We start from the raw sequence: 23,071 nt of genomic DNA, 5'->3' as shown, positions 1-23,071 counted from the left end.
CAATAAATTCTTAAATGATATTATACTACGGGGGCCACTGAATGCTTGAATCTGATTGGCTGACGAACATGCTGAGGTGTGCAATTATTTTCTGGGAAACGCACGGCGAACATAGTTCCTGGCAGCTCTCCTGACCGCATTACAGTTCCATATCACTTTGCACAGTTAACTGTAATAATGGTCATGCAGTTTGCACAAAAAGGTGTTGTCAGTGCTGCCCTGATGATTTTATCAGTTAGCCTATATAGTGTAGCAAATTAAAGGCTACATGTGACATTTCCCACTAGCAAGGAGACAGCGATGCTTAGAGACGCTGCAACACACAAGCGGTACGTTAGCCTAATTCACACAAGCTCTCTTTCTTTTTCTCTCTCTCTCTTTGTGTCTGTCGCTCTCGTTCTCTTTCTAATAACTTCATTAATAACTGCATTAGAATGCTATCAACGGCTCAAGCCACGGTTACCAGCTTTAAAATTGCGTTTTGGAACTAGCAAAAGAGGTGTTGGATGAGATGCGGAAGAAATAGTCCTACTCACAGTAGTGATTTAAGTACAAAAACCGGACGAATCCCTTTAAATATATCATATGATCGATGCCTTGAGGTGTGGTAACCATAGTATAAACGGAATAATTGACTCCAGGCCGTTGAATTATTAAAAAAATAATGCATACCCGAGCTGTAAAGGCCATGACCGGTGTGCGTTATTTTTCTAATAATTCAACAGCCCATCGTCAATTATTCCTTACATGATAAATAATTTTGTATAAATAAATTACAAAATAAAATACCAAAAAATGTAATCTACAATTTTTAAATGCTGACAGTGAATCTAGGCATCACAACATGATGTACAGTACAGCATAAAAAAATTTAAAGTCATAATTTTTATGGTGTTATAAGTTCACGTTATAAAACAGATAGTTCCGGTCCTTCATTCTGATTGGTTGAGTCAAGTTCGAAGTTGGTGTAAATTACTCGTCAAACATACACCTTTTGTTTACATTTGTGTGTTACTTGGCAACCACTTTGTTGGAACCACAACCGTTTCTGAGGAACTAAATTGTTTGACGGAAGAATAATGTTTTTATTAATATCATTACACTTTACTTGCTCTGTTCTATTCTGTTAAACCTTACTACACATACCATTCACTATAAAACCACGGCTTCTTGGGACTTATTGCTTTAGTAATAACTAAGTGAGTGGTAGATGACGGCAAAGGTAATCAGAATGTAAAAACTAGAGAAAAACTTTCACTATCAAATATCCAACATTGACCGATACAATAAAATGCACATAAATGCCAAAAAACAAAAACAAAGAAAACCTCTAATATCAGAACATAACCAATATTGTTCCAAAATATTGTGTATATCTACTTGATACCTTCTTTATGCTGGTATTTCTGATGGTGAAGGTTCTCTGGGTGTAGTAAGCGAGGACGTTTGTGCTCTTAACAGTAACCAGAAAACATCCATACCCTTCCTGGTTCTCCAGAGGCCAGTACTGGTCACACTTCCTCTGAGAAATGGACAAACATTATTATGTTGAAGCTGAATGAACCCATATTTGTTACTGTCTTGTCACCCGAAAATTAAAATGACATAATTCGCTCATTCTCATCCTCTCCCAAACCCATATGATTTTGCATTTCCAACAGAAAAAAAAAACATACATATATTTTCTGGTCCATGTGACTTGTGTGGTTTATATTCTAAGTCTTTCGAAGCCATTGGAAAATGTTTCCGATGACAGAAAACTATTTTTAAAAGGGAAGATATCTATTCAGGTAGAATCTGCACTAAAATGGCTCACCCTTCCTTTCTCCAGCAGGTTTGTGATCATAACAATCACTCCCACGTTCTGCTCCCACACCATCCGCCAGAAATCCTCTGTGCTGGACTTTAAGGGCCCTTGTGCTGCAATGTAGGTTTTCTGTTTGTTAAAACCCTTGTGTGAAACAGAAAGAAGAGACAAATAAAGCTACAGGAAGAGGAAGAGCAAGTATTCTTGGTTAAAACTTGGTTAAAGAACCTCTAAGGTGACACAACATTACAATAGGGACCCCAAACACTTTCTCACACTCGCCACCATGCCTGATTTTTCTGTGACTGAATTGACCGAAATCAGCTTTTTAAGTGTTTTTATCACTTAGTTAAACAGTTACACTTTGAGGAAGTCATGCCTCACTGATTAAATAATGATAAAATTATCACGATTTGCCTGGAAGAGCTTCTTAGTTCTGAAAAAATCTCTCACATCAACATAGTTGGCGTTTATATAGTCCCCTCCGCTTCTCCCATCTTTGTCGTTCAGGGGAGCGAGTCGCACTCTGCTGTGATCATCTAAAGGATGTAATTGAATATATTACAATTTTATATTAGTCACAGAAACATGCATCTAATGCTTAGATTTATTTGTGGCAGTGGTTCTCACAGGCTAAAATGTTGACGTATCGGTTCTTGTTCTTATTGTCTGGATGGCTGGAACGGTCTGTTGTTGTTCCGAGGTCCACGGTGCATGTCTGAACTTCCTAAAATCACAAACAATCCTCTATTCAAACAGCCGGCCATAAAGTGACAACACTAAAGACATCACAAGTGCAGACAAGGGAGTGTCACAAATTCATGCTAAAGCTATCAAAAGCAAACAAATTAAAGGGAGATGTGGCTTACCTCAAAACACTCTTTCAATATCTAATGGGGGGTGAAAATGCAAAAAGCAATGAAATACAATGACAAACTGTGCACCAGAAATACACGTAACAGCACACAGCAAAAGCACCGACAAGCCTGGGTTGGATTCTGCTCATTTAACTGTCTATAAGTTTCAGTTCTGGATGCTGATTGGTCACTAAAGCAAGAAATTAAGTCACATTGTGAGATATTGAGTAACACTGCGAGTCATAAAGTTACAATTATGAGAAATAAAGTCGAAATTGAAATGAAATTAAGTTGCAACTGGGGGAATATAAATTGTAATTGTAACTAGTTACAACTATAATAAAGCTGCAATTGTAAAATAAAGCCATCATTTTGAGAAATAAATTCACAATTACAAGAATTAATGTTGCAATTGTGAAAAAAAGATTTTTCAGATTCAGTTTGAAGAAATTAAGTTTGAAAAATAAAGCTATATTTCTAAGATATACTGTAAATTCTCAATTATAATAATAATAATTTTGTAAAAAGCACTTGTAAAAAGCCTCTAAATTATAAAAAATAAAGTTGCAATTATAAAAAATAGATGCAGAAATAATTGCAATTGTTATTTAAAGCCAAAAAACTTGAGATTAATAAATTCATAATAATTAGATATAAATAAGTCACAATTATAAGACATAATGGCAACTAAGAAATGTAGTTGCAAGTGTGGGATAGGAAGTCAAATTTACATAATATAGTTGCAATTATGAGAAATGCATGCAAATGGTGAAACATAAAATCGGAATTGTGAAATAAAGCTGCCACTGTGAGATACAAAGAGAAAAGTCAAAATAATAATAAATAAATGGCACTAAATTTCCGGGAATCTTTTTCACTGAAGGAACGTAGCCACAAATATCACCTATGCTCAATTAAAATGGACAGAACCATGGATTGAGCAGAACATGCATTCAAACACTTCTGTTTGTATCAGTGCAGGTGTTTAACATAAATAGCATGCCACAAAACACATATCACTAAAATAAATCATCCTGAACACGACACAAAAAGCAACACAGGAACTTCTGAAACATATCCATAATTTTTTCGTAGGATGTGCTTATGACAAGAACTAATAATTGGGTTTACTGCCTGGTTTGTGTCCAATTAAAGCTTTCTTGATTTTTGCATGATCTAATGAAGTGTGAATAATTTAATGTTATGGTGAGAATCTACAATCTGACACTGATTGATGTTAATGAAGCTGTAACTGGGTCTTTTTGTGCACCTGACTGGAACATAGAGCTGAGTGCATTACTGACCTAATTATAACTCATATTTATTACCAGCAACCTGCGTTCATGCACGAATGGATAGAGAGTGAATATACCTGCCTGAATGAACCAAACAATTCATTTATAAGACATGCCTTAATGACATGTTGATCTGCTTTATCAAGGCTCACATGAGACAGCTGTGTGTCTAAAGAGAGGGGGGTGATGGGATACGAACCTCAAACTCTCTAGAAAATGAGTTGGTGTTGTGAAGCTCAGCCACGTGCTTCACAAATTGTTTTACTGACTGGGGTTCGTGTTCACCTGGAAGTATAAAAGACATGTCTGATGACCAAACAGCAGTGAACACACACATTTAAAATTATTATGTGAGCATTTGAACGTAATTTTGAGAGTCACACTGATCAATAATGATGTAAAACAAATAACAAGACCAGATTAAGTCGCATGTGGTTCAGCTTTTCCCTTAACTGTGGGGACCAAATGACTCTAAATCTAAAATGTCATGTGGTTTAACCATCAAGTAAAACATATTTCATATTTCCCTTACACTTTTTTTATCAATTTTAATCAATGTTTTTTGTATTTAATATATACAATATACATCTTATCAAGTTTTAGGAAGTTGCACCACATGACACTGATCTGTTATTTTAAGGGACTTATTGACCTTGACACAAGAGAGGAGTTTTTTTTCTGCAAGTTGGTCGCACCACATGACAGTTTTTTACAAATTAAAAGCCGTTTTGTTGAAATAATTTTCTATAATTAACTATAATATTAATAGGTTATAACAAGCTACTGTAATGTTAACTTTTCTAGAATGAATATTTTGAGGCATTTTTTCCTTCATTATATTATCAGGACAGTAACACCGCTTGACATTTTTTTTTATTTATCCTCCAAAAAAATATAAAAATGAATTTTAATTTAGAAATTAAAAACATTCACCATTGACAAGTAATTAAGTACATGAATTACATTTCTATGTTTTAATTTTAAGTAAATTAAAAGATAAGCATTAAGTTATTGACCCAAATATCATTAGTATCAATGGAAACTCCCTATTACAATTATGAAAAAGTGTATGTGTTACCTGTAGGGCTCAGTAATGGTGAGGAGGATATAACCCTGGGTGATGTGCTGTCTTCAATGTAGAAATGAGCAGTCTGAAAACATTTCCTGTAATGGCAATAAACACTTTTTCTACTCTTTATGTAATATAAGTACTGTTGACTGAATAGCATGTAAGGCACATGTACTACACAAACTGCCTTGACCCAAAGTTAATAAAAACATGGAAAAAATCTATGGTTCTACCATGCAAGCTTTGATTATTTATATGTTGTTGTCTTATCCACATATGTCCTGGAGATTGGACTCTAAGCTTAAAAAATAAACACAAAAACCATATTCAGTCTAATCCACAACACGCTTTTAACAGGATCACCCAGAGGACTTCCTGAACTTTTTTGTTTAAAACTGAAACTTCTCGGAAGGGATTAGTGACCACAATATTGGGCGACATAGATTTAAAGCTAACGCTTCAAGACGTCCCATTAAGTGCGCATCTGTCTGCTCTCCAAATGAGCACCATGTAGCTACAGATGGACAAGCAGTTTTACATGCCCATGTTCTGCTGAGATTGAACCACCCACGGCTGGACTAACAAGACATGAACATGACTTGGTCATGTTCAACATAATCACGTGGAGGTTCTTTCTCCAGCCTGGCAGTATGTGTTCCCTGTAGGCCCACAAACAACAGATCAGCGTATAGGAGATTTAATCACCGGCTCCAAGATTACCGATTTAATCTCCTCGCAATCTTCACGGTGTAACAACAAAAAGTCAAGCATGAGCAATATGTTGAAGGGGCAAGAGGCACGTCGGAATAAGAAATGTACAATCTTGTGCCGCTAAACTGTTTACACATCTGAGACATGTTCTTGATGGGATTGCCAAAGTTGCTTATTTCACGGTTGGGAATATCTGACAGTAAACAGGATTTCAGACTTCCATCCTGGTGTGGAAGGACCATTTTTACCGCTTTGGTGTGAATTCTGGGTGGTTTCACACACACACACACACACACAGAGACCACATCATGGCTTGTTTATTTTGCTTCCTTTTGAGGTTGTCCCTCACCCGGTGGGTGTGAGATTGGGTCTGTGCCCAAGATTAAACCCTCATCACAGATAGACAACATGCTCCTCATGGGGCCACACCACTCCCCCTTCTCCTCTTTATCAACGATTGTTATGATTATGGATTAGTAACAATATGACGGAAATCATAAGCAGATGTCTTAGAGGAAGTATATTTTTGTTTTCCATGCATCCTGTCTGACTATGCATGACTAATGATAAATGCACAGAAAAATAATGCTTGGGTCACATATACTGTAAACTGCCTTTATTTGTGTCAAAAATGTATGGTGTAAATATTTTTTAATTGTATTCATTTTTAAGGGTCAGCAAGTGTATGCAAAATATATATATTTTTAATTTTAAAAGATTATATATGTCAATAAAAAATGTGAATGGGTTTTACATTTCTATTAAATATATAATTCTATAAATGGGACTTACCTCCAGTAGATAAAAATGCCAATCAAAACAATGAGACCCAGGAAGGTGAGGGTGGAGACCACAGCCAGAGGAATCACAGCCTTCTTCTGGCGCTCTTTGCTGCTCGCTAGGCCCACCCGCGACTCATGACTACTGTTACTGGCGTCTATGGGTTAAAAACACCCTATTCAGATCAGAGCATCATCAGCAGTCAATGTTCTTGATGGAAAATGTAGTATCCTATTAGATGCAAACATATATGGAGCACTGAGATAATTAAACAATAAAAAATGTATGTTAGACAATGTAAACAAACTCACCTTATAAAATATTTGTACACACCTTCAAGACAAGTGGAACTATCACACTTCACATAACTTGTAACACATCAATACTGATCTTACTGTACTAAAGCGACATCATTTGCAAACCAGTAGGCCTTAATACATGCTATAACTGAGAATAAAAAAACAAGTAACATCAACAAATAATAAAAAAAAAAGTAAAAATGGCTTGTAACTGACTATGTAAAAACGATGAATGAATGTCTATAGTATGTGGATGCAATAACAATGCAGTCAATAAAAATGTAGTGGATGATAACAACAATAAAATCTGACGTTTTTGGTAAAGGTGCTATTTTGAACTAAACTCAAAATCTGCATAAAACCACTAAAAACTACCATTTGCTCTTTAACATATTAAAGGGATAGTTCACCCCAAAATGAAAATTAATTACTGTCATTAATTACTCAGCCTCATGTTGTTCTAAACTCATCTTCAGCCTCCTTGCTACATTTCTGGACGTTGATCGTGGTAATTACATTGCTGTCTATGGGAGGGTCAAAGAGGTCTCAGAATTCATCAAAAAAATCTTAATTTGTGTTGTGAAGATGAACGGTGATTTTACGGTTTGGAATGACATGAGGGTGAATAATTAATGACAGCATTTTCATTTTTGGGTAAACTAACCCTTTAAATTCAAGATAACAGACACACAGGATATTGACTCAGTTTCTCTTTGATTCTTAAATACCCTATAATCAGTATGTCATCTATAAGGATTGGTATAGCGCCACTTAATCTATTCCATCAAAAATGTATTTTGACACTAAGAAGCTAAAGAGTTCACAGGTCATGATTCATTGCAGACAGATACGTTTGAGAGATTAAGACCTAGAATAGGACTGTCTGAGATGACCTCAGCATCCCAGCCAAAACACAATGCTGCCACTGCCAGCTGTCACGTACTAGTGACCAAATATAAGAAATTTGCTGCTCTCTGCTGGACAAACAGTGAAATGACTCATCCCATGAAAGATTCAAATAGTGCTAACATAGCTAAGCCAACTCTTCGCTCAAATTCTATCCCTCCATGCTGTTAAAATGGCTATACTGACTCTATAGATTCTATCATATAGCAGTGGATAAATCTACTGAGCCCATAAACTCTACAGTTATGTCTAGATGTATAACCAGGTGTCTTGGATTCAACTTGAGATGGAAAACATGCTGTTGGTATGTTTCTGATGACAGATGTGAGCATGCTAATACACATTTGAACAAATAATCACATGAAGAACATGCAACACAAAACAAAACACACAGGTATCACATGGGACTAGGAATCAGACACATATTTTGATGATGGGATTTTCTTATTAAGATGATGGTTGTTTAACCTTTAGTTTAACTTCTTTTGATGTATATGTTAATTAAGGACACTGTAGTGCACTCTTCGATCTTACCTTACCAGTGAACTAAGTTCTACAGAACATTTTCTGGATGAGGTTTTAGCTGTTTTGGTGACATTTGTGGTGGGTTATGGCATTTTTAGGATGGATTAGTTGTCATTGCGGCAAGAGCTTTCAGGTACTTCAAGACTCTTCACTGATCAAGCTTCACTGAACATGTCTAAATCAAGAAGCACCTTCTGGAATGGACGTCAACAAACGTGAGCTTTACCTTCCACTGGTTCCTCCTCTGAATCCCTCTCAGTGCGTTCTGGGATACTGAAGTCTGAAGATGTCTCGTTATCTGTGAGGTTTTCACCTGATCCGCTCTCCTCTTCTCCACCTCCTCTTAGAGTCCAGGATGGGCTGGGGCGCAGAGTGACTCTAAACTCAGTAGATTCACTATCTGTGCCATTCTCACCCTCGAAGTAGAAGGAGGAAGAGTGTTCCTCATTCCCATCATCTGTCTCATCAGGAGGTACCTCTGTAGGAGTGGCAGTGGTGATGTATGGAACAATACTCTCATCTCCTGATGCTGAGCTCTGGCCCCAGTCTAAGTCGAGAGCCCAGCCTGAGGCACTGTTCTCCAGCTGTCCATCTGCAGAGTGTGTAGGCATGGAACTAGATTCTGGAGCAGAGGAAACTGCAACAGTTGGAGGCACCACAGGAGTAGGTATAAATATGAATTCTGGAGTAGAGGTTGGCACAATAGTCGAAGACCTAATGGGAACAGATGCTCCCTGGGACTGTCCAGTTATTTTTTGTGCAACACTGCTGACAGTGGCTGAAACAGAAATGCTGAGGTCACTAGAAGGCATGGTGTAAATGGGAAGAGAAGACAAAAGAGCATCTGTGCGGAGGACCAAGTCTGCGTCGCTGCATAGAAGAGTACCGGCACTAGAGGTGGACAGAAGCGAATGGTGTTCTACAGGACTAGCTGGGTCACCCAAGAGACCCCTACATGGGGACAGTCCCGAAGTAGAGGAGGGCAACAGGAAATTAGAAGAGGCATGCAGAGAGATTTCAGTAGATGCACCACTGTCTTGACTAAATGTAAGAGCTACTAGAGAAGAATCTACCCATTCTGTCAGCAGTCTAGAGTCCTTAACACTACCTGAGAGAAAAGAGTCAGAGTCAAGGGTTGTCGTCTTCAGAGAGTAGTCGTTAGAAACGGGAACCGAAGGCTGGAGATGTGCAAGACTGCTCAGGGTGGAGACAATACTGAGGGACTCAAAGAGGTCATGTTCAGAGCTTGGCTGCATGGAGATCACAGAAGCAGTCACCTCTGGTAACGTTTGAAGGGGAAGAGTACTTCTACACTGAGGGTCACCGGAGATGGACCCAGATAAAATATCATCATCACCATCATCATCATTACAATCACCACTAGAGACAGGCTCCATGTCTAAATAAGACACAGAGCCGGTGAGGAGTAGGGTAGGGTAGGAAGGGGAAGGGGTGATAGACTGTGCACCACCATACACCAGCAAGGAAACAGTGTACGGGATGTCCCAGTCAGGGATGGGCTCAGACAACACACTGCTTAAGGAATAGGGGGACACAGGACTTGCATGCACGTAGGACAAGGTGTCAGATACAGAGGGGGCATACAAGGCACTCTCACCATTAAACACCGGCTGGGTGGTCTGCGACAGAACAGTGCTGAAAGTGGCAGTGGTTGGAAAAGGCAAACTAGCAGTTGTAGGCCACAGGGGGACCTCTGGGGGGAAGGTAAAGGAAGTTGATTCCACTGGGATTTCAGGCAATGGAGCTACAGTCACTGAACTTTCCCCATAGCTGTGTGAGTCAGTTACAGGTTGAGTCACTTCCTCAACCTTAGAAATGTCTAACAAAGGTGAGATTACAAATGTTTCAAGGGTACTGCTTGTTTTAGGGGTAATGCTTGCTTCAAGGGTTACACTTGCTTCAAGGGTTCTGCTTATTTCAGGGGTAACACTTGTTTCAAGGGTTCTGCTTGTTTTAGGGGTAATGCTTGCTTCAAGGGTTCTGCTTGTTTCAGGGGTAACACTTGTTTCAAGGGTTCTGCTTGTTTTAGGGGTAATGCTTGCTTCAATGGTTCTGCTTGTTTCAGGGGTAACACTTGTTTCAAGGGTTCTGCTTGTTTTAGGGGTAATGCTTGCTTCAAGGGTTCTGCTTGTTTCAGGGGTAACACTTGTTTCAAGGGTTCTGCTTGTTTTAGGGGTAATGCTTGCTTCAAGGGTTCTGCTTGTTTCAGGGGTAAGACTTGTTTCAAGGGTTCTGCTTGTTTTAGGGGTAATGCTTGCCTCAAGGGTTACACTTGTTTCAAGGGTTCTGCTTGTTTTAGGGGTAATGCTTGGTTCAAGGGTTACACTTGTTTCAATGGTTCTGCTTGTTTCAGGGGTAACACTTGTTTCAAGGGTTCTGCTTGTTTTAGGGGTAATGCTTGCTTCAAGGGTTATACTTGTTTCAAGGTTTCTGCTTGTTTCAGGGGTAACACTTGTTTCTAGGGTTTTGCCTATTTTAGGGGTGACAATTGTTTCAGAGGTGCCACTTGTTTCAGGGGTGACGGTTGTTGGAGACTCTGTGAAGGTATTGCTTTGGCCATCAGACTCTGAGGATACACCAGCTACAATGCTAGAGCCATCTGGTCTAATGGTATGTACATCAACAACAAAACTCGTGGTTATGCTTGCATGGACGGGAGGTTGGTCTGTGTATTTCACAGTAGGTTTATCTGTGTATACTGCCGGAATATAATGATCATGTGTCTTCTGGGAATCTTCTACCGGGAGTCTTCTTTCATGAGTCCTTGGTCTAGTCTTGAAGACTGGATGGACCGGGCGCTGTGTTGTAGTAACTCTTGGGCCGGTGGTAGTGGTTTGGAAGGGATATAGAAGCTGATTTGTGCCAGGTCTGATCAAAAAAGGATTGATGTGATAGTCTTCCTGAAATAGAAGAGATGGACAGAGAGAAAAGACATGTTCAGTTCTATTGTATAATAAAATCACTAAAGTAACTATACACTAAAGTAATGTTGACATTTACCTCTTCATCATACTCAAACGAGTCGGAGTCATTGTCTGTTTCTGTAAATTAACCAGACATAAAAGAGTCAGCAACAGGTAAGTATGTTTTGTATGCTCTTTACATTTTTTATAATAATGTCTGACACTGAAACTAAACCATCTGGTATTATATGGAACTATAGTATAATTAACAGATAATTGGTGAACATATATAATAGTGACATTATTTTCAGTCTGTATTTTCATTTAATACAATAATTTTGAAAACTGTGTCACATAATGTACTCAACACACACCTCAGATACATTTGAAAACCAATCAATGCTTACAATTTCATCCTTGATGGACAAAGAAGCTCATGTTTGAGAAACAAAACTAAAAACACAAAGTGGTTTTCAACGTGTATTCAATGACAAACCAAATGCCTTAAAGGGATTTTTTTTTTTGGCATTTGGTATTTTCTGTTGCTGCTGAGAGCACTGAGGTTAAGAAGGAAGAAAAGGTCAACCAGGCCACCACCAAAGAGGAAGTTTGTTTATATCATTCTTCAATACAAAGAGAATACAAAGGAGCAATATTTGGATCAAAGGGTCAGTTTTTTATTACATTTATTGTATCACACAACAGTAGAGTTTGGACACCATGCATTAAAATGCCTCCCAGCACACAGAGATGGAGAAAGCTTACAGTCTCTTGCAGGCTCTTACCTGTCATGGGATCAAACTCACTGACAGAATATGGTGGAAAAGACCCCAGAGATTTCGTGATATGTGGACAAGATCGGTTTGTGAAGCATGGAAACATTAAAAGGTAGAAGATATATGATTTTATCAGATAGACTGGCCCCTTTTTACTGATGTAAGCCCAATCCACTCTTAAACATATTTTCAAATAATAATAAAAAATGTCTTGTGACTTAGGAAATGTGTGACAATTGGAAAATGACAACACATGTATCCATGCACACTGAAACATGATGACAGGGATTCTCAGAGAGACAGATAAGTTTATTATAAATCAGTAAGCAAAATACAGACCCAACATTCAAATGAAAGAACACAAAAAACACAAATAGTCCATTGAAATCGTGAGTATTCATGACAGACAGAAAAAAATCTTAATATTTAGAAGGAAATTCAAAATGCAGAAAGTTGATGACAAAGCATAAGATAGACAGACAGAGAATAAGAGGAAAATCCTGTAAGACGACAAGTATGTACAAGAACACTGAAAAAGATAAAAAGTCTACCTAAAACCAGAAATTCCTTTTACAGTTCAAACTAATGAAAACATTTAAATAAATATAAATAAAAACATTTTTATAAGTTAAAATATTCTACTGAAATTGCCAGCAATTTATTAAGTTGTTTTAAATGTGCAATCGGTTTGTGTTAGCCTGATTAAACAATATACATTACAGTACTGAATTTTAATAATTATTTTCTGGACAAGGTAACTGGTTTGCAAAGGATTTTTTGTTGTTGTTTGTTTACATTTGGAGATTTTTGTCTAACATTTGCACTAAAACAATGTGGGGCATGAGTGTTGTAAACTCATTCACCACGGATGCGAGGGCGGCGGGCGCGATTGGTCTTACCAGGATCATCCAGGGGCATGTCCACGGTCAGCTGGTCACTCACTCTGCCATACAGACCATTGGTGCACACAGCAACTACCTGCACCTTGTAACTAGTGTTGGCCACCAGGTCTTGAATGATCGCCCCCTGGTGGTGAAAAAAACTAAATTAATCACAATTGATTATCAGGTGTTATTCAACTTCTAAAAGGTAAAATATGGAAAGGTGACCTTAACGATGCAGGCCTGATTTTCAAAATGTGTTCATTAATGTCTGATGCTTATGACAAAACGTTTAATGAATTACCACATCCTGGTCTCCATCAGTCAAGTACTCCAAGGCCGATTCATCATCGCCCTGGGCCGGCCGGTAGGTGACTGAGTATCTCTCTATGCTTGAATCATAAACAGCCCGTGGCCTCTCCCAGATCACAAGCATACTGGTGTGATTATGATGGTTGGCTTGCACATTCTCAGGCTCGGAACTACAAACTACAATAGCAAACACACACAAACACACAGTATTAAAATTATGCACTTCAAACCTTTTCTTACATTATACAAAAATGAACCGAAAACAATGAAAAAGCATGATGCCTGGTGAAAAAATAACACGGTATTCATAGGTTTCTCTACTTCACTCACTACCATTCAAAACTTTGGGTTCTGTAAGATTTTCCGTTGTTGTTGTTTTTGTTAGTCACCAAAGCTGTATTAATTTAATCAAAATGAAAGTAAATCAGGAATATTGTGAAATAAATTTACAATTTAAAATATCTGTTTTCTATTTTAATATATTTCAAAATGTACTTTTATATATATATATATATATATATATATATATATATATATAAATACACACACACACACACACACTTGATGTGTAATGTTACTGGTGTATCCCCACCCATCAGTTTCTAACACAAGAGGGCAGAAAGCACCCGCAGAGGAAAAATCTGCCTACTAGAATACTTAAAAGTAATTTCCAGTCAGACAAGGTACTTAAAAATATTTTTAATTGATTAAAGATTTTTTGTTAACCCTATGACAAACAATAATCATTTTTGATTTTGATTGATCTAAATTTTGCTCATTTTTAATTATGTGTGTAATATGTGTCTAAATAGTATTTGTGTAGATTATTGTGGTAGAATAAATAAAGAATTGTGTCACTTTCTAACACATATTAATTGTCTTTCTATGCCATTTTATTGGTATGAAAGATAATTATTACTATTTTTGAATTACTGTGATGTTAAATGCTCTCTTCACTCCAAATGTCATTTAGTGTAGAGTTTGTTCCATCCCAAACATCCCTATGCTGACATAATTGCATTTGGGAATGAACACTTGCATTTACAGGTCATGTCTTGCATTCATCTCAAACAAACTTCTAAAGTCTAAGGTTATGATTGAACAGCTAATAATTAAAATTGCAAGTGACACAGACCACTTCCAAATAACACAATCTGAATAATATATTAAGGGAAAAGTAAAGGCTGATTTAAAATTCATACAGTCAGTTCACACTAACATCAATTTTGGTCTGTTAGGTGTGAACAGTTTGAACCGGATTCAGCCTGTGCAAGTGAGGGGGCAAACACAAAGAGACAGTTTCCTAGCAACTGTTTCAACTGTTTTGATACATGACCCAGAGACACAGAGAGAAAGAGAGAGAGAAGCAGAAAGATTGATGTGACCGAACAGTGGTGGGAAAATCTTGTTAATACTGTGAGCACAGTGAAGGAGAGGTTAAGCAAATCTGGTGTGTCTGGCTGCTTTCGGCTTTACGTTCCCTTTTTGTGCTATTCTGAGATTGCAACAGTCACATATATGAAGGATGCCTATCAGAATATATATATACATAAACACTTACAAGAAAACTGTAAATCCAACAAAGAATATCAATAATCTAAACTGATGAGAGTAAATATTGGCCCTTTAATCTTTTTAAGCACATTGCCACCCTCACGTTAAATTTTTCCCAAGGTTTAAATGAAGTCATAAGTAACCAGACAGTCTTTACAACATAATAATGCAGCATTAAGGTTGTAAAGGACACTCCCCAGGCACTGATTTAAGCTTAGACACAGGTTGGAGCATATCTGTGTTTGAAAGGACACAAGTGGCACATTTTCCATTGCCGATGGCCACTGTAAAAACAACTCCCACGTGCCAGTTCACCCTGTAGCGGAGGAATCTGTAATGAGGGCATCGATGTTCCACCAACGATCTGCTAAAGCGGAAAGTCTGAGAGCAAACCAGTTCAGATCTGTAAGTGGTTCTTTAAAATAAACAGGTTGGACTGAGCTAGATTTGTGAAACATGAACAACATTACAGTCCCGTGCAGATTTATTTTTGAAGAGGCATGTATTATTGTCAAATATATAAATAAAAAAATGTATATAAATTAAATATACATTTTGGTTAAATTTAGGCAGTGTTCATTTTTAACGTACAGCTTAAGTAATAATGATTAAATTATTATAATAATCTAGAAATTAAGTTCTAAAGAGGCACTATTTGACTCAAAAACCTTGTAGGTGACAGTTTTATATATTTATGCAATAATTAAATAAGTAAGGCCTTTTGATTTATTTTATTTTTTTTTACTTAAATCTGTCTATTTGTAATTGCTTGATATAAAACAGCTGTGAAATGAGTGGGAATCATCCATAAAGGGTCATGAAAGCATTGTGTATGGCAAAAAATGGGCCAAATCTCTGTCTGTGTTTATATATAGAAAGTAGGAAATTGTCTGGAGGGCTTCATCGTATAAAAATAGATACCTTATTTAATTGAGAAGCAGTTGTTTGGGATTAGAATCATGTTGGAGGCTAATTGGATCCATGACCCTAAAACTGCCTGAATGCTTTAAGACCTTAAGAGTGAATGATTCCAGACACACACTCCCCTAGTTTGTTTATGCGTGTGTAAGTGTTTGTGAAGCACGCACTAGGAGTGTGGACCTCCTCGACGCCCGTGTAGGATGAGAAGACTTGTCCCATAAATTGCTCCTGCTGCTCTCTGTAGTTATTCTGCAGGTAGTCCATTAGCATGACATATCCAGACTGCTGCATGGTCATCACCTCACAGAACATCTCCAGCTGTGGATACACACAGTGACACAGATTAGATAAGAAATCTGGAAACAAACCTGTTTCTGTCATCTGAAGGGGTCTAGAAGCTAGTATTGCTAGTATTGTCATATAAAATAAATACACTTCATACTACCTTCATAATCTGTCCACCATGTTGATATTCAGAGTAAGAGTATCTTCCAACTGATATTGACAACCATTTAACAAACAAGAAGTTCCATTTATTTCTAAGTAAACTTGCATTAGACAGATGTGTTTGATTATTGCACAAATGTCTTGCACATGCTGTTCTTGAAAAGTTAAGATTGATTTATGAATAAACCAGTGTTTATGAAGTAATTGGTTGAGTGAATGACTTAATGACTTGCACGTGAAGTAAGATTTATCCCTTGCTGAATGAATTAATGTTATTGAATTAATTGGTTGAGTGAATAATTTAGTGACTCACACATTGATTTCAATTTGCATACTATCCACCCTAAATAATATTCAAAATTACAAACTTGATTAATTTTTATGTTGGATAGTATGCAAATTGGGATGCAGGTGTTTTTGAACGTATCATTTGAGAGAATTGAACGACTCTCATAAGTACAGACTTGTCTATTCCTGAATGAATCTGTGAAAGAATCTGTGAAAGAATTTGTTAATTGGTTAAGCAAATGATTCACTTATTCAACAAAAAGGTCAACAAAATATGTTGATGATTTAGTTTCTATACTATCAATTCTAAATAGCATTCAAAATGACTAATCTCAAATACCATAAAGGGTGAATAGTATGCAATACGGGCCCCAGATGTTTTTGAACAAATCGGTTTAGTGAATGATTCAATGACTCACTCATGAAGACAGACTTGTCCATGTGTGAGTGAATCTGGGTTTTTGAACAAATTGCTCGAGAAAATGATTCACTTACTCACTCATTATGAAAGACTTGTTCGTTCCTGAAAGAATTAATGTTTCTGAACGAATTGGTTAAGTAAAAGATTCAGTGACTCACTCATATAGACTCATAAAGTTACTTCGCGCCAGATACAATGTAACCTGCATAAAGATACACAGACTAATACACAGACTGACAGTAACGTCAATTATAATAAATATTTAATAATATAAATTTAGTAGTAGTAAAGATGATGTAGCTTACAGGTAATGATAAACTGCATTATGAGGCATAAACTTACCTTCCTAAAACAGAACTATTGAATCTCTATACATCACAAAAACTACACACAGCACAAACACAGTGTAGCCCCGCGGCGAGACGTCCACTATTGTGTTCAGACATCAAAGCTACTCTTTAATGTGTGTGACTCAATGTCATTCCTATTGTGACGTCGACAGGTGTGGGTTTGTTACCTTGCGGTAAAACTCCCGCTTTCACCATGTGTTTCGACTGTAGCTTGTATCGACTTGCAAGTCACTCGAGGGCAATAGCCCCAGACTGAATGACACACAACACAAAGGCCGTATTTAAGCATTCACAGTCTTTTGTGACGTGTAACACTATGCTCGCTCCCTCTAATTCCATTTAATGACTTGCTTTTGAATGTGTGCCATCCAACATTACAAATAATAAAAAATGTTACTGTCTTCCTCTTTTCGAGGGAGTGGGTTCCTTTTTGTGTGAACTTTAGTATTTAGTGCCAAAAGCACAGCTAAAGTTATAATTATTGAACATGACTAAACAGATTTCTAAGAAATCAAATGTCAGCTCTAATGTAAAAACATATGGAGGAAACTAAACAGACCACATTGTCAAACTAAGATAACACTCTGAATTCTAATTAGTATTTGTACCATCATGTTTGGGCTTGTGTGCCATTTCTAGCTAATTGTTTTTAGTTCCTAAGAGTGTGTGTGTTACATTATTATTGTGTTGCATTAGACGCCAAATGACAAATAGACACCACAGTCACAATATCAGTCCAAGTGAAGATGTCCTCAAGGTTTTTAGGTAGGACAATTCCTTTTTTGGCAGTGAAATTCCTGTTTTAGGTTTTGAATTATTCATTGAATTTGTCCCAGACAAAACAAGGTAATTTTAATTATTTATGAGAGAAATGTGTTTGTGGATATAAACAATTGTTATCAGCAGTGTTCTGTCTCATTTTGACCTCATCTTTCAATCTGTCAGCACATGGAGCTCAATAACATAGTCTGTCGCCACTGTTTGTCGTGTCAAAGCCTTAATTAGGAGTTGACCCACAAATGATGTCCCAAAACCCGTATGACTTTCTTTCTTCAGTGGAACGCCACATGGAAATTTTAAAGAATGTGCTGGCCACTCTTTTCCAAGCAGTTGTAATACAACTGAAAAATCTAAATAACAAGTATTATAAAAGTAGCCAATTCAAAGAAAGTTTGGACATATGTCAAAGATGCCTTCAGAATATCTGGAATATGGTGTATGGACCACTTTAATGATGCTTTTGTGTCCTTTTTGAAGCTTGAAAGCCTTAGATGAGGACAGATTGTTCAATTTTGGTTGAACGGTCTCTTTTAGTCTGAACATAACACATTCAATTCCAGAAACATATGCTAGTAGGTCACTGCTCTAAAACTGTCCATTATACTGACCTGTACATCTGAGATGGTCACAGTGTTTTTGAAGACGATCCACTCCACGGTCTCAGAGCAGGGTGGGGTTGTCAGAGAGCCGTTATAGATGAAGTACTTCTCTATGGAGTTGGGCAGGAGACCCTGCAGAGTGAATGGAGAGATGGGGCCACTCTTTCCTGACAAGAGAAAACAGGAGTAGTTCAACTGAAAATGAAAATTATGTCATTATTTACACAGCTTCATGTCATTTCAAACTCATATGACTTGCTATCTTCTGTAGACAAAGGCATTTTGGTCAGCTTGTCAAAAAACAATCTATCTTATGACTTCAGAAGACTTGGAATATAGAGCATAAATCAAATGGACCACTTCTATGGTGCTTTTTCACCGCATAGTTTTAGAAACTAGCCAGCAGGGTCGTTTCTAAAAAGCCAATTTCTCCCTTGGGCCGTTTTCCTGGCTGCGTTCTCACTTGTAAATATACTGTATGTACGAAGACTGCACATACCATAACGGCTGACACTGTTGACTGCATCAACGATGGCCATGTAGTTTGCATTATCTTCAGTGCTTATCTGTGAAGAGAACCATTAAAAAAATCAAGAAAATTTAGCAGTTACATGATACATGATAGGTTACAGTGGGGGAAACATTTTGTTAGCTGATGCTAACTGGCTAGCTAACTAGCTACCTAATGCTAACTTGATCAATTTTAAATATAAAATCCAAATATTTTTATTCAAATAACTAGTTTGATGGAAAAACAAAGTATTTGATGTTCAGAACAGAATAAGTACAGTAATTGCCCATAGCCCCCTCTGTTTTTTTTAGACTGTGTTTAAAAAAAAAACAGCAATTATGTCATTCAGAAAATATAATTATATTTTTATTGAATAACACATACTCTCTATCTACAGGCCCTACTGTTCTCATAACACATATAACTGTGATGTTCTTATTGTGGAAAATTAGATAATTTACAGTAAAATCAGTATTCTCTCCCGTACATCACCAGTGTAAGCTTCATAGTGAATAGTTCATATATCTGCTTTCAAATAAGACATGTTCATACAAGCTACACTCTCGAACAGTAAACTGACAAAACAGCACAATATACACAAGCACACAACTTCATGAAGTATAGCAGAATATCCTCAGGGAAACCTACATATTACAAGGATTTAGCAACACATTATCATTAAGTCCTGTCAGTCGTCACCATCAAAACATCCCTGTGAAGATGAGGATTTCTGAAAATGCTCTGTACCTCAGGCTAAATGCTGGGTAGGGGTGTGGTGAGGTTTGGAAGAGCGCCTAACCCTGTCTAAGATTATCAATTTGATGGAGTGAATAAATAAAGTTCAACACATAAAGAAAGAAAGTATGTTTGGGGAGAATCAGCGACGCCACAATATACAAATAATGAAAATCTCTTCCTTCTGTTTCTAATCTAAGACATGATTAAAAAGAGGGATTAAGTTTTTTTCTTAGTTAACTAGACATGTTTTGTTTACAGGGTTAGAATAATAAGCTTAATTCAAAACAATAAAGAAATTGCTGAAATATACATATACATACAATGCATCCATACTTACCTTAACCAGCACGGCCAACGCTGTGATCTTTCCTCCTGCGCTGAGGGCCTCATCGAGGCCACTGAAAACATCTGCATCGTAACAGTATATCTGCATCTGCACCAGAAACAAAAAATATCTAATCGTCATTTGTATACATTCACTCTTCCAGTGAAAAGTAAGAGATAATGTGCTTTCAGAAAAGCGTCAAATAGCTGACTGTATATTATCCTCCTTCTTATTATGCAGTGACTTAATAAATATTCAAAACTAAAATAAATAAAATGAAATAAATATAATAAATTAAAGAAATAAAATACATAAAATGAAATAATTATAGAAACAAATAGACATATAATAAATAAATTAGAAAGAAAAATAGACAAAATATATGTAAATTAGAATTGACATTATTTTGTTATGTGAAATACCTCCAGGGGGAATTTTTCACCGTTGAGGCCGTGCTCCGACCCGTCAGAGGAGGCATTGCACAGGCCCCAGTGGAAAGTGATACGTCCCACCTTAAACTTGGACCTGAGACCCCCTCCACTCACAAAAAAATCTCCTCCCACATCAATGGCCACTGGAGACAAATAACACATTACAGAAATGAATAAACAATGCACAAAAGGGTCGATATTAAAAAATATATATAGCTGTTCTCACCTGTTTTCCCATCATTCTTTATTATAGTGGACTCTGATGTCTTTTCCGCCCATCCCTCTAATCTCAGCTTCTGATATTGAATCTTGACCTGCGCCAGGCTCTCCTCAATGTTTATTGGTGATTGTTTGGCATTGTTGCATGACGGGTATTTCTTTGCCCAGTTATTTTGGTTTAGAGTTCCTGTGGGAAATGGAGTTTAATTGGATAAATAAAACCATTCATAAATGTCCGAAGATGATCCTCTGTACTTCAGTGCAAACACACAGACACACAGGTGCATCATTAGTCATGTAGTGGTTTGCTGGTGGGTTAATCTGAGTCCTCTCTCTGGAGGACCCTACAGCACAAAAACAAAGCCCATGAACCAGGTCACCAGCAGTTCTAGGTCACTGCCATTAGCATATCAATAGCTGCATTACACCCCCGGCTGAGTCAAAAACACTGGTGTACAGTAGAATACAGTACAGTTGAGTCAAATACAGCAGAGCATAGACATTACATGAATGAAGAAATAAAAAGTTTGAAAAACCCTGTTATGTAAATTGTTTGGTAAAATCACCCTAATGCACAATCTTGAGTGGCTTGGTTGTTTTAAACATTTGAAACCATCATATTATTATTAGGTAACACTTCATTTTATGGACCAATACTCACTATTAACTAGCAAGCATATTACTAGCATATTGGCTGTTTATTAGTACTTATAAAGCACGTACTAATGCCTTATTCTGCATGCCCATATTTTAAAGGGTTAGTTCACCCAAAAATTTAATTCTGATTCATAATCAGATTCCAACAGTCAGCAGGAGTGAGAAAAAAGTGTTTATTACATTTGAAATCTGGATATTTATCTTACAAAAACGCATGGATTCACTACAGGAGGCCTTTTCACCCCCCGGAGCCACGTGAGGGACGTTTTATTACAGATGCACGCACTTTATTTTCATGTCTTCTGAACTGTTGACAACATACACACGTTTACCACATTGAAAGGCTTGGAAGAGCAAGGACAATTTTTAATATAACATTGATTGGATTATTCTGAAAGAAGAGAATCACATTCCTAGGATGCTTCGAGGGTGAGTAGAAGATGGATGAATTTTCATTCTTGGGTGAACTAACCCTTTAAGTTCGTTCCATCATGTAGAACCACTGTTCATGAAAGTTCAGCCAAACTGTTATACTAACATATTAGCGGGTAAAATATAAAGTTCATTTACAGATATGATATCAGTTGTTGGCAGTTTAAGGATTGTCCTGTGTACATCCCTAAAACTTACGTTGGAGTAAAATCCCAATTGCAATCCCAGTTGCTTTTGTTATTAAGACCCTTTTGAATGCCGATGAACAATGTCCCATCTGCATGACCAGCCGGACGCTATAAAGGCCCCTTTGTTGTGCCAGCCTCCATTGACACCCAAATCTGGTTTGTTGTGACGGGTCAAAGACAAGAGGTTTGAGGAGATGGATAACTTTGTCACTTATTATCCAAACTCAATAGATCATCTTTCCTAGACTAAACACATTTGCTCTGAAACTCTGAACTCCAGGCTGAAGATTCAGATCATCTTCTGTATCTTTTGTCAAAGAAACGATCTTTAAATCGAGATCAGACGCTAAATATCAAAAGTGAACAACAATAAGGAGAATATCAAATCTGGCCTACTTTCAGTAACAAAGTGAGACAGGGGAATTCTCCATTGTGCTAGAAACGGGAAAGAGCTGGAGATGAAAGGATGAGAAATACAAAATGTGTCACTGATGTTGTTTGATTTGCTACTTCATCTCTTACCAAACATCAAGTGGCCATATAATAAAAAATACGACTTTTCCTTCTCCCCAGCTTACAAAAACATGCTCTTCGAACATTTTGCTGTTCATTTTGCACCCAAAAAATGTGTGTGTGTGTGTGTGTGTGTGTGTGTGTGTGTGTGTGTGTGTGTGTGTGTGTGTGTGTGTGTGTTGACTGCTGTGTGTGTGCACTTTGGATGGGTTAAATGCAGAGCATGAATTCTGAGTATGGGTCACCATACTTGGCTGTATGTCACATCACTTTGAAAAGTATTCTTGTATCTTCATAACATTATAGTTGAATCACTGACATCCCATGGACTATTTTATCAACCTTAATACAACCACTAAAATACAACCCTCCAGATTTACAGAGACTTGCCCTGGGCGTTTTTACTTATTTCAAAAGCAATTACAGTGGGTCATTTGCATAAAGTCGTAAAGGTGTGGCACCGAGAGAAGCCTAAACAGGATCAGAGAAAATTATGTAAAACTAAATTACTACAACCAAAAGTGTACAATATGTCTCCTAGAGCATCTAAAAGTT

General features: G+C 37.2%; 1 protein-coding gene across 4 annotated transcripts in view; it reads right to left on the bottom strand.

Moving 5' to 3' along the window:
* LOC132124689 (receptor-type tyrosine-protein phosphatase zeta-like) overlaps positions 1-23,071 on the bottom strand; it is a 55,101-nt gene that overhangs the window by 14,260 nt on the left and 17,770 nt on the right. For 2 of the 4 annotated variants that reach the window (XM_059535815.1, XM_059535816.1), the window contains exons 3-19: positions 20,734-20,913; positions 20,499-20,650; positions 20,089-20,184; positions 19,002-19,068; positions 18,512-18,669; positions 15,785-15,935; positions 13,135-13,319; positions 12,849-12,975; positions 11,271-11,311; positions 8,476-11,170; positions 6,532-6,676; positions 5,038-5,123; positions 4,159-4,244; positions 2,438-2,534; positions 2,261-2,346; positions 1,817-1,951; positions 1,388-1,522 (exon numbers count right to left, since the gene is read on the bottom strand). In XM_059535815.1, the coding sequence (XP_059391798.1) occupies positions 1,388-1,522; positions 1,817-1,951; positions 2,261-2,346; positions 2,438-2,534; positions 4,159-4,244; positions 5,038-5,123; positions 6,532-6,676; positions 8,476-11,170; positions 11,271-11,311; positions 12,849-12,975; positions 13,135-13,319; positions 15,785-15,935; positions 18,512-18,669; positions 19,002-19,068; positions 20,089-20,184; positions 20,499-20,650; positions 20,734-20,913 (4,622 nt within the window). The remainder of the gene's footprint in view (positions 1-1,387; positions 1,523-1,816; positions 1,952-2,260; positions 2,347-2,437; positions 2,535-4,158; positions 4,245-5,037; positions 5,124-6,531; positions 6,677-8,475; positions 11,171-11,270; positions 11,312-12,848; positions 12,976-13,134; positions 13,320-15,784; positions 15,936-18,511; positions 18,670-19,001; positions 19,069-20,088; positions 20,185-20,498; positions 20,651-20,733; positions 20,914-23,071) is intronic. The other 2 variants (XM_059535817.1, XM_059535818.1) reach the window with 2 other exon arrangements.

The sequence above is a fragment of the Carassius carassius genome, chromosome 43 (assembly GCF_963082965.1).
Source record: "Carassius carassius chromosome 43, fCarCar2.1, whole genome shotgun sequence".
NCBI lineage: Eukaryota > Metazoa > Chordata > Actinopteri > Cypriniformes > Cyprinidae > Carassius > Carassius carassius.
The sequence above is the reverse complement of the archived record's forward strand: the minus strand, read 5'-3'. Positions and strand labels throughout refer to the sequence as shown.